Source organism: Miniopterus schreibersii (genome assembly GCF_964146895.1).
Source record: "Miniopterus schreibersii genome assembly, chromosome: 4".
NCBI lineage: Eukaryota > Metazoa > Chordata > Mammalia > Chiroptera > Miniopteridae > Miniopterus > Miniopterus schreibersii.
This window is the reverse complement of record NC_138105.1, coordinates 77,089,156-77,101,565: the sequence shown is the minus strand read 5'-3', so window position 1 is coordinate 77,101,565 and position 12,410 is coordinate 77,089,156. Positions and strand designations below refer to the sequence as shown.

At 45.5% G+C, this 12,410-nt stretch overlaps 1 protein-coding gene across 1 annotated transcript in view; it reads left to right on the top strand.

Moving 5' to 3' along the window:
* The first annotated feature begins 7,590 nt into the window (after positions 1–7,590).
* Positions 7,591–12,410, top strand: part of PEBP4 (phosphatidylethanolamine binding protein 4) — a 211,433-nt gene continuing 206,613 nt past the window's right edge. Inside the window, exon 1 of the mRNA XM_081135308.1 lies at positions 7,591–7,692. Coding sequence (XP_080991434.1) covers positions 7,672–7,692 — 21 coding nt within the window. The 5' untranslated portion in view covers positions 7,591–7,671. The remainder of the gene's footprint in view (positions 7,693–12,410) is intronic.

Genomic DNA, 12,410 nt, shown 5'->3' with positions numbered 1-12,410 from the left:
ACTGCTGGCAATTACAATAGTTATCTCAGTCTGCTTTTATCCATCCTGTTGATTACCTCTGGACAATTTTTTTTTTTAATTTTTAAATGTATCTTTATTGTTGAGAGTATTACAGGTATCCCATTTTTCCCCCCAATTGATCACCTCCACTTCGCTCCCACCCCGTTCCCAGGCCTTCACCCCGTTATTAACTGTGTCCATGGATTATGCATATATGCATATAACTTCTTTGGTTAATCTCTTCCCACCCTCCACCCCCCTTCCCTCTTTCCTTTGAAATATGATCATCTGTTGCATGCGTCAATGTCTCTGGATCTATTTAGTTCGTCAGATTCTTTTGTTCATTAGCTTCTTCTTAAAGAAGACCCTTCAACTTTTCCTGAAGTGCTGGTCTGGTGTTGATGAACTCCTTTAGCTTTCTCTAATCTGTGGGCACTTTGAATATTTCTTGCCACTCCCTTCTGGCTTGCAGAGTTTCTTTTGAGAGATCAGCTGACAGTCATAGGGGTGCTCCCTTGTAGGTAACTAATTGCTTTTCTCTTGCTGCTTTTAAGATTCTCTCTTTGTCTTTAACCTTTGGCATTTTAATTATGATGTGTCTTGCTGTGGGCCTCTTTGGGTTCCTCTTGTTTGGGACCCTCTGTGCTTCTTGGACTTGTAAGTCGATTTCTTTCCCCAGGTAGGGGAAGTTTTCTGTAATTATTTTTTTCAAATAGGTTTTCAATTCCTTGGTCTCTTTCTGCCTCTTCTGGCACCCCAATAATACAAATGTTGGGCCTCTTGAAGTTGTCCCAGAGGCTCCTTATACTATTTTCATATTTCTGAATTCTTTTTTCTTTTTGCTCTACTGGTTGGGTGTTTTTTGTTTCCTCATGTTCCAAATTGCTGATTTGATTCTCAGCATCCTCTACTCTACTGTTGATTCCATGTAAATTATTCTTCATTTCAAATTAGTACTTTATTATGTTATCAATTTTCTGTTATTTCCCTAATAGTCTGCTTAAACAAGCTTATAATCAAAATTCTAAACTCTCTGTTAGCTCGTTTGGATCTATTTCATTTAGTTCCTCTTCTAGAGATTTCTTCTCTTCTTTCCTTTGTGACATGTTTCTTTGCCTCCCCATTTTGGCTGCTTCCAGGTGTTTGTTTCTATGTATTAGGTAGAGCTGCTATGTCTCCTGGAACTTGTAGAGTGACTTTGTGTAGTAGGTGTCCTGTAGGGTACAGTGGCTCAGCCTCCCCAGTCACCTGAGCTGGGCCTTCTAGGAGCTCCCGTGTGGGCTGTGTGCACTGTCCTGTTGTAGTTGAGCCTTGGTTGCTGTTGGCGTCACTGGGAGGAGCTGACCCCCTGGCCAATCAGCTGTGAGGACCAGCTACAACTACAGCCAAAGAGCTGCTGTGCTGGAGACACCCCTATGGAGCAGGATTTACTTCAGTGGAGCTTTGGTGTTCACCAAGTGCGCCCCTTAAGTATGTCACTAGCGGATGTGGTAAGGTTGTAATCCAGCATGGCTGAGTCTAACCACCAGGTGCACTGTCTCTGGGGCCTCCAGGGAGGTGCAAAGTCAGCCTGTGCCAGTGCCTTGCCCAAGGCCACCCAGCATGAGCTACACGCAAACTGTTGTCGGCTGCTACTTGTGCTGGGCTTGGTGTTGTCCAGGAGAGGCCAAGCTATGAACCAATGCAGCTGCCGCTAGTGCCAGGCCTGGGGCCACTTATCGAGCTCTACAGGGCCTGCTGCTGGCTGTTAGAGAGATTTTAGGAGTCCTAAGCATGAGGCTTGAGAGGCCACTTGCATAGAAAAGCCCCTGGAAATGGCCTGGATGAGCTGCAGGTAGGGAGGGGCGGGGCCTCCGGGAATCACGGGGCGGGGCCAAAGGCGTGAGTCAGGCGCTGGCGATTCAAATATGGCGCCTGCCTGCCGGCTGTGTGCCGGGAGGACTCGCCACAGGAGCCATGGCCTCTGCCAGCCCTTCTGCCTGGGAAGAAGCTGCCCCTCCAGCTCTTGCCCCAATTTCAGGCAGGTTAGTTCCTCCCCAAATGTCCCAGGTTCCTTTCAAGCTGCTGCCCGGCGCTGGGCTCAGAGGGAGCGCGTCTCAGTCCGTGCCGGGCCCTTTGAGAGGAAAGCCTACGGCTCCCACAGCCTCCATGACCCTCAGCCACAGTCCCCGCTGGTTTCATAGCCCAGAGTTATGGGGACTTCTCTTCCTGGCCCCGAAGCCCTGGGCTGGGGGTCAGCTATGGGGCTGGGACCCCTCGTTCCTCCGGGAAACCGGAGATGTTCCTCCCAGGTGTGGGCCCGCTGCGAGTCTCCAATTCAGTCCGGATCCGCCCACATCTCCGCCCCTCCTACCCGTCTTGGTGCTTCTTCAGTTCCCTGGTTGTGGGGCTTCTGTTCAGCCAGATTTCAGGAGGCTCTGAGTGACGGTGGTTCTATATTTTAGTTGTAATTTTGATGTGGTTGTGGGAGGCGGCGGGTGCAGCTGTTACCTACACCGCCATCTTGTTTTCTCAGTCCCTATTTTCAATTTTCTTAAATGATCAGTCACAATATTGGGACTAGTTTGGACAAAGAAACTTCTAGAATTTCAGGAGAGAGAGGGCATAATCAAGGACAGGCTTGGAGAGGCCAGCCCGACACCTCTGGAAGTAGTGTGCACTGGGTTGTTAAAGGGTAATGGAAGGGCATCTCTGTCACAGTCCCCAAGGAGCAGGATGGTGATAAGACAGAAGAAAGCCAAGGGAAGAAGAGTCCCCAAGTGTGCGCAGAGATGTGGGCAATAGCAGCCCTTCTAGTCTCCCCTCCACCAGGAATTGGCTGTGCAATTTTGGACAATGAACTTAGGCTCTCTGATCCTCCATTGGAGATAACAATATTACTTGCCCAAAGACAGGGGGTGGCCAAATGATCTTCTCATGGCACCTTCCAGGGCTGAGATCAGAGGTTGTATGATCCTTCTAGCTCTTCCTCCATTTCTGCCTGCTCCCCCTCACAGACCTATGCTTAGCACCTGGGCGTAAATCGGGACCCAACCCCATTTGTGCCTATGCCACCTGGGCTGCCTATGGAGAGCAGATAGCACAGAGGAAATAGGCAAAACTGGGGAGGGGTGTTGGATATCTGAGAATCTAACTAGCAGGGTTGGAAAATCTATGCCCACTTTGGGCCTAGTGCCTAGTAGGTCTCCTGAAGAAATGAACAAACAGGATGAGGCAGTAAAGGGAACACAAGTGAGAATTCTGCTTGGGATCCTTAAACCCCAGCTGGCCTTTTGCAGACTTCCTATAGCCACACTATGGGCTGGCAGGGCTGCTCAGGGTAGGAACTGAAAAATCCATACCCAAACTGGTAGACATATGAGCATGCAGACCCTCTGCCCACTCACCCATGCTCCTCTACCCTGGCCTTGCTTCCCGGGGGAGCCACAGCTGGCTAAGGCCTCCATATACTCCACATACTGCAGCTTTGAAGCAGCTCTTCGTTCAGCAGAAAAACGTGAGCACTTGGTTTATGTCTTTAAAGAGCTGCAAATACCACCATCACTAACGCCATGGGGGAAATGCATGATCCACCTCCAGTCTCCTCAGATGTTAATTTCTTAGGACAGGACACTTTGGAAACCACCACCAGGCAGGCAGAAAGAAACTAGATGTTGTTACTACTTCTGCCTTGTTTTATAAGCAGAAAAGTTATAAGAGGGGGGCAAAAATGTACCCCTAGCCACAGCATGTCCAGAACTAAGAACCTTTACTTCAAGCAAGCTGCAGACCTGACAGAGGGCAGGCCCATTCCTGGAGCTCTGCAGAGCTGCAAGGGAGAAGCTCTGAGGAAGCTGATCACCCCAAAATAGACTTGGTTTTGTTTTCACAACTTTTTCATGAAGCATTGGCATCTCTTGCAGCATGGAAAGAAATAGCCTGAACTGTTATCAAATAAAGATTATAAAAAGCCCCAACTGTTCCCCCATGAGTTTTCATGTGGCTGTGGTGCTCTAGAGGGGCCAGGGAGGAGGCTGAGGGAGGGGACAGAAGAGGTATGTGTTCAGGACCCTTCAGTCTCCCCTCTTCTGACCCACTTTGTCCCTCAGTAGCTTATCTCACTATAGCTCACAGGGCTAATAACGGATGTTAGGGATGAGAAGCTTTTTGTTGACCCTCAGGGGTGGTCCATTGTGAGTGTGGATTGCTGTTTACTGCTTCCAGGTAAAGGAACGGGTGGCACAGAACCAGGCATCTTAAAAACAAATCGAGTTGCAATGAGGCTGGTTTAAATTAGGCTGCCTCACTGCGTGGACACTGTTTGTTTAGTAAATACTTAGAGGGATCAGTGTTCTTGTCAAGGTCAGCTTACCCTGAACTTGAAGCCCCCCTTGAGCATTGCTGCGTGTCAGTAACCAGAGATGAGTTGGGGATTGCTGCTGCTTTTGGCCCAGGTTTAAGGATTTTGTGGTCTAGTGGGGCATGAGTCGTTCACTTACCTGCTACCTCTCCTCTGGGACCAACTGATCCCCTATCCAGAAATAGTGTTCTGGGCCAGGTCAGTGGGCGTGAATGCATGATGAAACGATACTTGGATTTTAGGGGCTGGGACCCAAAGCCAACCTATGGGGAGCCAGGTGAGGGACATGGTTACTGTATCCAGGAGTGGGACCAACAGGCTAGCCTCCTGGTCAGTTCCCTCCCCATCTAAGGCTGTGCAGAGCCCAGAGATAAGCTGCCTGAAGGCCATATTATCATCTTTGGTAATAAGGTGAGGATTCTTGGAATGGCCCAGCCTCTGATCCCCAGGGCCACACTTTGGTCTGCCTGCAGGCTCTCATTCAAGCTTCTGCCCAGGCCTCTCTACCTCCAGTCCCGGGTGGCTCACACTGCTTTGGAATTTCACACAGGGCACTTCTGACGCACATCCTGAAAACCTGGCCTGGGGCCAGGGAACAGTGCTGTTGCTTCAACCCCATGGTGGCTAATTTTGGCCCCCTGAACTAGGGGCTATATAGAGTTGTGGAGAGGGAAAGCAGGCTGAGCAAGCAAGGTTGGTGCGGTAGGGCTGCTGGTGGACAGCAAGGCTTTCTTCCTGCTTCTGCTCACCTGCACACCGACAGAAACCAGAGAGTGGGAAAGCTATGGGCTTGTAGTGGTGAGCCAGGAAACTCATGACTGTTGAGCAACTGAGTTCAAAACCAAGACTGGCCATTGTGCTTTTTAGAATGGGTTTCTGGACTTCAGTTTACTCTTTCGTGTCTTAAAGGTTTGCTAGCCCCTAATTTTGAATGCTAAGAATGACAGCCTCATTACTGGGTTGATGAAGCTTCCATATCACTCCTAATAGCTTGAACCCTGTTATCTCCTCATTTTGAATATTAGTGAGGGGTGGCCCCAGGTGAGACTGAGGGGAGAGTTGTCATGATGATGCACTGGGCTGGGAATGCAAACCTGGATTCATTTCCAGGTCTGCGATCACCCCAACTTCTCCCCATCAGGCACCTCAGCAGTGAAAAGGGAGCAGACACCCCCACAGCCCTTATAGCAGTCACCTCCTACAGGTAGCTCAAAGGGGCCCCCTGTTCTGTATGTTTCTCCTACCTCCACACCTTCAGAAAGTGACGACTCTTTCCACCCCTTCACCAGACTGTCCTTGACCTCTTACCTCTCCAAACTGCCCAGGGCTCACAGCTCACTCTGGCCCTCCCAGCTGCTTTGCTGAGAAGTAAAAGGCTCTGTGCCACTTGGCTTGACTGACCCCTGTGAGTGCACAAAAGGAACAACAGAGATCCTCAGTGGATTCTGAAAGCAAAGTCCTCATACCATTGGCCAGCCCCCAAAAGTGACTTTAGTGAGAGGACCCATCAGCCAGGCCAGCGAGTTGGCCTGTCAGTGAAGATGACGCCCTGAGGCCTAGCCAGTACCCTACTCGTTGGTAGGGTAGATCCGGAGAGTAGGGGGCGCTAGAGAGGCATGCTTTCAGCACTCATGTCACCTCCCTCCCTCTTAGCCACAGGTGGTGACCATGATCATTTGGGAAGATACAGAGGAGCAAAGAGTGGGGGTAAGGAAATATATTAAATCATCAAGGAAATCATCAATTTCCTTGATGATTTAATATAGTTTATATCTCCCATCTGTAATTGATTTTTATCAGTTGGGTGTTTTTTTGTTTTGCTTGTTTTTGTTTATAAGAAAAAACAGTATTTTATTTTAAAAATATTTCCCTGGTTCTATAATTCACAGATGTTCATTAATAAATATTAATAACTGCAGCAAACTTGGAAAATATGAAAAAAATTAAAAACGACTACAATTTTCACCACCAGTAGATAGAAATATCTAAACTACATAGTTATTATAATATGATGTGTGTAGCACTATATATATAGCATTATATCCTTTTTTATATCTTATTTTTTCTGGCCATACAGGTTCTTAGTAGAATATTTAGACAGTAGAAAGTAAACAAAGAAAAAATACTGTGTGTTTCACACTTCTTTGTGTGTCTCCCAGCATTATAACTGGTTATTCAAGAGCAACCTTCTCCACAGGTAAGAAGATTTCAGATCATGCCCATCACCCTGGCCAGTGCAAAGGCTTTCTGGCCATATCTTTGGTCAGGGAGAGACTTGTATACACCCACTGGAATAAGCATATCATGAGAAGGGGCACCATCAACAACCGCCAACAATACAACCTAATTCCAAATGGCCCCATTCCAATTCCAGGAAAAAAATTGTGCTATTGAATATTTATTTAACAGAATCATCCAAGGTACGTAAATCAGTTACTTAAATGATAAATATGTCATACCTCTACCAAAACCCTTGATTTCCTTAGGTAGGAAATAAAAACATAGGTCATGACCATCGCCAAAACCAAGTTGTTTTTCCCTCCATTTTGTTTATGCTTTTCTGTGGCCCAACTATCAGCCTCAGAGTTTCAGCTCTTTTTAGCAAAACTATCTGGACTCTGTTTCACTGGATTGGTGTACAAGTAGTCCACATATTGGTGCAAACATGTCTACATGCTGTCTGTATTTCCATTCATGCACGTGGCAGGCAGATCCACAGGACAGTGTCCATACCAGTGGATTGGAGTTTGCACAAAATCGCAAGTCTAGTTTGTTAGATAGTTCCACCTGGTATGTAAGAAAGACTGGAGAATCAGGAGTGACTGGAAGGGCAGAGGCCAGCTAGGGGAGAAGTTCCAAACTAGACATTGCCATCTTGCCCAGGGCCTCCCTTGGCCTGCATGCTGAAAGCAGAAACCATGGCCAAGCAGGTGGCCTGAGTGTCCTGCACCTGGGCTAGGTGGACTGGTGGGAGGACAGGACCAGAGATCCCTGGGAGCAAGGGGAGGTTCCTCTCTTCTAGCTCTGCTGAAGAAATAAATGCCTGGCTAGGTCCCAGCTCTTAGCCTTTTATAGACTGGGGCCTTTGAAGCCTCAGTGGGGAGGCCTGGGGCCCGGGGAGTGGGCAGAGGGGCCCGCTGCACCTGAGTGGAAAAGGTCAGGATATGGGCTGCCTGGGCTGAGCAGCATGGTGCCGCTGCAGCTGCAGCTCAGCTGACTGGGCTCCGGGCCAAGCTTAGGGCCTAGACTCCTCTGCAAAAGCTGGCACTTTTCTGTAAGCGCATGCCAGGCGGAGGGGGCCCGCTGCTCATTCTGCAAACTCTGGAGAGCAGATGGAGTTGCTTGAGGGGCAGGTAGGAGGAAGAAGGAGCAGCGGATGGTACCTACCTTCTGTCTCTTTCCACCCTTGCCCTCTCCCCTCCCCCACCCAAACCAGGGAGGAGGAGCCTGCCCCGGCTGCGGCTGTGAATTCCTGGCAGACTACAATGGTGACTTATTCAAATGACTCTGGTTAGCAGAGGACTCAGTTCTCAAAACCAGCCTACTTGGAAAGATCTCCAGGGGTCTGCCCTAGTGAGGAGAGCATCTCCTGGCTCCATCTAAGCGAAGAAGAGTGTGGGGTGGGGGTGGAAGTGGGGGTGGGGGTGGGGTGGGGATGGTGGTGGGGAGGTGACTGTAGTCTAAGAGGCTCCTGAGCTGAGGGTAGCTCCTCCACATTTTCCCCAGGCTCTCCTTCAGTCATCTCAGTCAGCGATAAAACTCAGCATAGGTTTAGAAGCAATTGTCAAACAACCAGAGTTAAAGAGATGGTTCACTTATACCAGTGGTTGAATCAACTCCTGTCAACAAACATTTATTGAACTGGCTATGGCTGGCACTGTGCCAGGCATATTTTACAATAGGAAATGAGATCCTAGGGGAAAAATATATTTGACAAGCAGACCTTTTATATATCCTGCAGTAGAATTCTGGAAAATACTTGTAAATCTCAGAGAATTGGTAACTAGTTAAAAATCAGCAAAGTTGTGAACAAATTATTTTGTTTTAATCTCTACAAACATGATGTGTCACCCTTGAAAGAAGGAGCAGCTGAAAGCAATTTAGTGGTTTCTTTTTATTGGCTATGGTGAAAAGAGAAAGTTAAATATAGGAGATTTGAACAAATTTTTAAAATGTTGTTTTGGGGTCATAGTTATGGAGCGAGATGCACTTAAGGTAATCAAATCGAAATACAAAGTTGTAATTTGGAATTTCTAAAGTATTCGAGACTTCACATAAAATTGTTAGATTAGATTTCTTGGAATTTAGAGCTCTAATTTTCAATATCCACAGAGTTTGTTTTTAAAGAAAACTTGGTATTGGACATTAGTTCAAACTTTCACTTTGAAGATAGCTAGGATAACAATAAAAATTGTCCTGATTAAATGAATTCTTATTTCTCTTCTCACTGGTAAGATAAATACACAATTTTTCACTGTCCTCAAAAATATTCTAATGCAACAATTGGGCATTTAAAATCTGAAGGATTTTAATTTTCTAGTAAACTTTTTTAGCAAATAAAAATAGGCAAAGAACATGCAAATATGATTAACTTTAGAAAAGAAAATAGATATGGAAACAAACTTTTTAAAATTTCTTTTTCAATTACCGTCGACATACAATATTTTATTAGTTTCAGATGTACAACATAGTGATTAGACATTTATATGCTAACTAAGTGATCACCCCAGTAAGTCTAGTACCCATTTGATACCATACATAGTTATTACAATATTATTGACTATATTCCTGATTCTGTACTTTATATCCCTGCAACTGTTTTCATAACTGACAATTTGTACTTCTTAATCCCTTTCATGTTTTTCACCCACTCCCTCAACCCCCTACCCATCTGGTGACCATTAATTTGTTTTCTTTGTTTTCTTTGTCTACGAGTTTATTTCTGTTTGTTTGTTTATTTTGTTTTTTTAACTTTCACTTATAAGCAAAATCATATGGTATTTGTCTTTGTCTGATTTATTTCACTTAGTGTAATACTCTCTAGGTCCATCCATGTTGTTACAAGTGACAAGATTTCATTTTTTTATGGCTGAGTAATATTCCCTTGTATATATGTACCACATCTTTATCCAGTCACCTATCGATGGACACTTAGGTTGCTTCCCTATGTTGGCTTTTGTAGATAATACCACAGTGAGCATAGGGGTGCCTATGTATTTTCTAGAAAAAATATGTCTTTATTGATTTCAGAGAAAGGAAAGGAGAGAGAGATAGAAACATCAATGATGAGAGAGTCATTGATCAGCTGCCTCCTGCATGCCTCCTACTGGGGATTGAGCCCGCAACCTGGGCATGTGCCCTGACCAGGAATTGAACCGTTTGCCCGGCTGGGCATGGCTCAGCCGTTGAGCGTCAACCTAGGATCCAGGCGATCGGAGTTCGATTCCTGGTCAGGGCACATGCCCGGGTTGCCGGCTCCATCAGTGACTTTCTCATCATTGATGTTTCTATCTCTCTCTCTCCCTCTCATTTCCTCTCTCTGAAATCAATAAAGATATATTTTTTTTAAAAAAAGGAATTGAACCGCAATGTCCTGGTTCACAGGTCGATGCTCAACTGCTGAGCCATGCCGGCTGGGCTGCATATGTATTTTGAATTAGTGTTTTGGATTTCTTCAAATCAACACCCAGAAGTGGAATTGCTGGGTTATATGTTTGTTCTATTTTTAATTTTTTTGAGGGAAATCCATACTGTTTTCCACAGTGGCTGCACTGATTTACAATCCCACCAACAGTGTACTAGAGCTCCCTTTTCTCCACACCCTCAGCAACATTTGTTTGTTGACATATTGATGGAAGCCATTCTGACAGGTGTGAGCTGATATCTCATTGTGGTTTTAATTTGCGTTTCTTTGATGATTAGTGATGTTGAGCATTTTTTCGTGTCTATTGGCCATCTGTATGTCCTCTTTGGAGAAATGTTTATTCAGGTCCTCTGCCCATTTTTTAATTGCATTGTTTGTTTTTTGACGTTAAGTTCTATGAGTTCCTATATCTTGGATATTAAGCCCTTGTTGGCTGTATCATTGGCAAATATCTTCTCCTATTCAGTAGGTTGTCTTTTGGTTTGGTTGATGTGGCAATTATCTTCAGATCTTCTATTTTCATGTTATATGCTTTTAATACATTTTTGGTTTTTTTATTTATCAATCTTAAAACAAATACTTTCTTTTGTTTCTTCTAGCCTCATGTTGTATGATATACATATTTTTAATCTTTTTATTATAAATTTTTGCAAACACAGAAAAAATGAAAAAAAAGTTCAATAAATACTCATATTCCCATTACCTAGATTTAGCAATTGTTAACATTTCTCCTATTTGCTTTTTTTTTTTTTTTTTGCCAAAACGTTTCAAAATAACTTATAGACATACTGACACTTTACTACTAAGTATTTTAACATGCATTTTCTCAAAAAAGACATTCTCCTATGTAACCACAAAACCACCATCACATTTAAGTAAATTAACAAAAATTCCCTAATGTCATCTACTACCTAGTTGTTATTCATGTTTCCTGAGTGTCCTCAAATATCTTTTACAGCTATTTGCTGATTCATACCTGTTTAACAATTGCCTAACATTACCAACAGTGGATATTGTATGGAATTAGCCAGTATTCCTAGCGCCGACCTGCAGTTAACGAGAAATTTCTTCCTTTGCAAATTTGTTTTCAACAAGTGTTTTTTGAGCACCTACCATGTTCCAGCAAAGTGCTGAGTACTGAAATTATGGGGTGAAAGTTATTTTCCTATGACAATATTCCCTTTATTGAGATTTTTTTCATTAGTTTTGTTTTGGTATCTCATTGGGTAGAAAATTATATTGCATTTTCTTTAGTCCTTGATGAAGCAGAGTGGATTTTTCTTCCCAAATCCCTCAATTGCCTCTGTTTGACTTTGCTTCCATGGTCTTTTCCTTTGGTCCTTTTGTCCCGGCTTCCCCACCTCTTGAGCATTCCTGCTCCTGGAGAGAGGAGGCCCTACCCAAGTATTTACTGCCTGGGGTGTCCTGGGAGGCAGTGGGCTCACAGACTGGGGGTTGACAGCCCTCTTCTACAGCTGTCTAATCTCAGCCTGAGATGATGTTTTACAACTTCCACTGGGGGTGATGGTCATCCAGGCTTTGTCATGCCACAGAGAATGGGAAGAAATAAGAGACAAGAGGAAGGAAAGGAGTCACCCAGCTGGAATGACACATTTGAATTCAAGCCCCCCCCCCTTCACCTTCTTATCCTAACCCACCCTTCTTCGCAGAGCATCCCACATGCCCTGTGCGATGGGCCTGCTGTGCCTTAGCTGCTTCTGCTCCTTCTCAGAGCTGTGTCCCTGCCTGGAATGCGCTGTCCACTCTCTCCTCCATTCTCATTTCTGCCACCCCTTGAGGTCAAACTTAAGTTTTTAAATTTCCTCTCACTTCTACACTTAGCTGACACCCCCTTGTCCAGCCCTCCTCAACCTCTGCAGCCCCCTAGCTCTCTGTCCCTCTCCCTCCTCACCCATGCCAGCCACCAACTCTCCCAGGGCGTCATCCCCCTGCTTCCTCAGAGGCTTCCAGCGAGCTATGGTGGGAGTGACATAATCGCTTTGGTGTGCAGGGGAAGCTCAGCATCTTGAAGAGAGCCCTCTACCAACTTGATTACAAGGTTTCTGGCAGCAGACACTTGGCTGTCTGCTGTGTGGCACAAAGCCAGGACTCTTTTCCAATATCAGCATCTCCCCAGCTGGCTGGAGAAGTCTCCACCATGGTCCTTTCTACCCAAAGGTAGAAATAGCATGAGGCATACAGAAGTGGCAGGCCAGCAGCAGCAGCCACAGGGAGGCCCTGACTTGCATGTGGAGGAGGTGTGCAGTTCTGCTTTGAAATTTTTGAATGTGCCATTTCAGTGGGACAGCTGTTTGGAGATAGGTGCTTGACTTTCAGGAGAGAGGAGGCACCAGAGCTGTAGGTTTTGGGGTCAGTAGCATGGGGCAAAGGTTTAGACCCTGGAATCAGACCTCTGCTTCCTGGGAT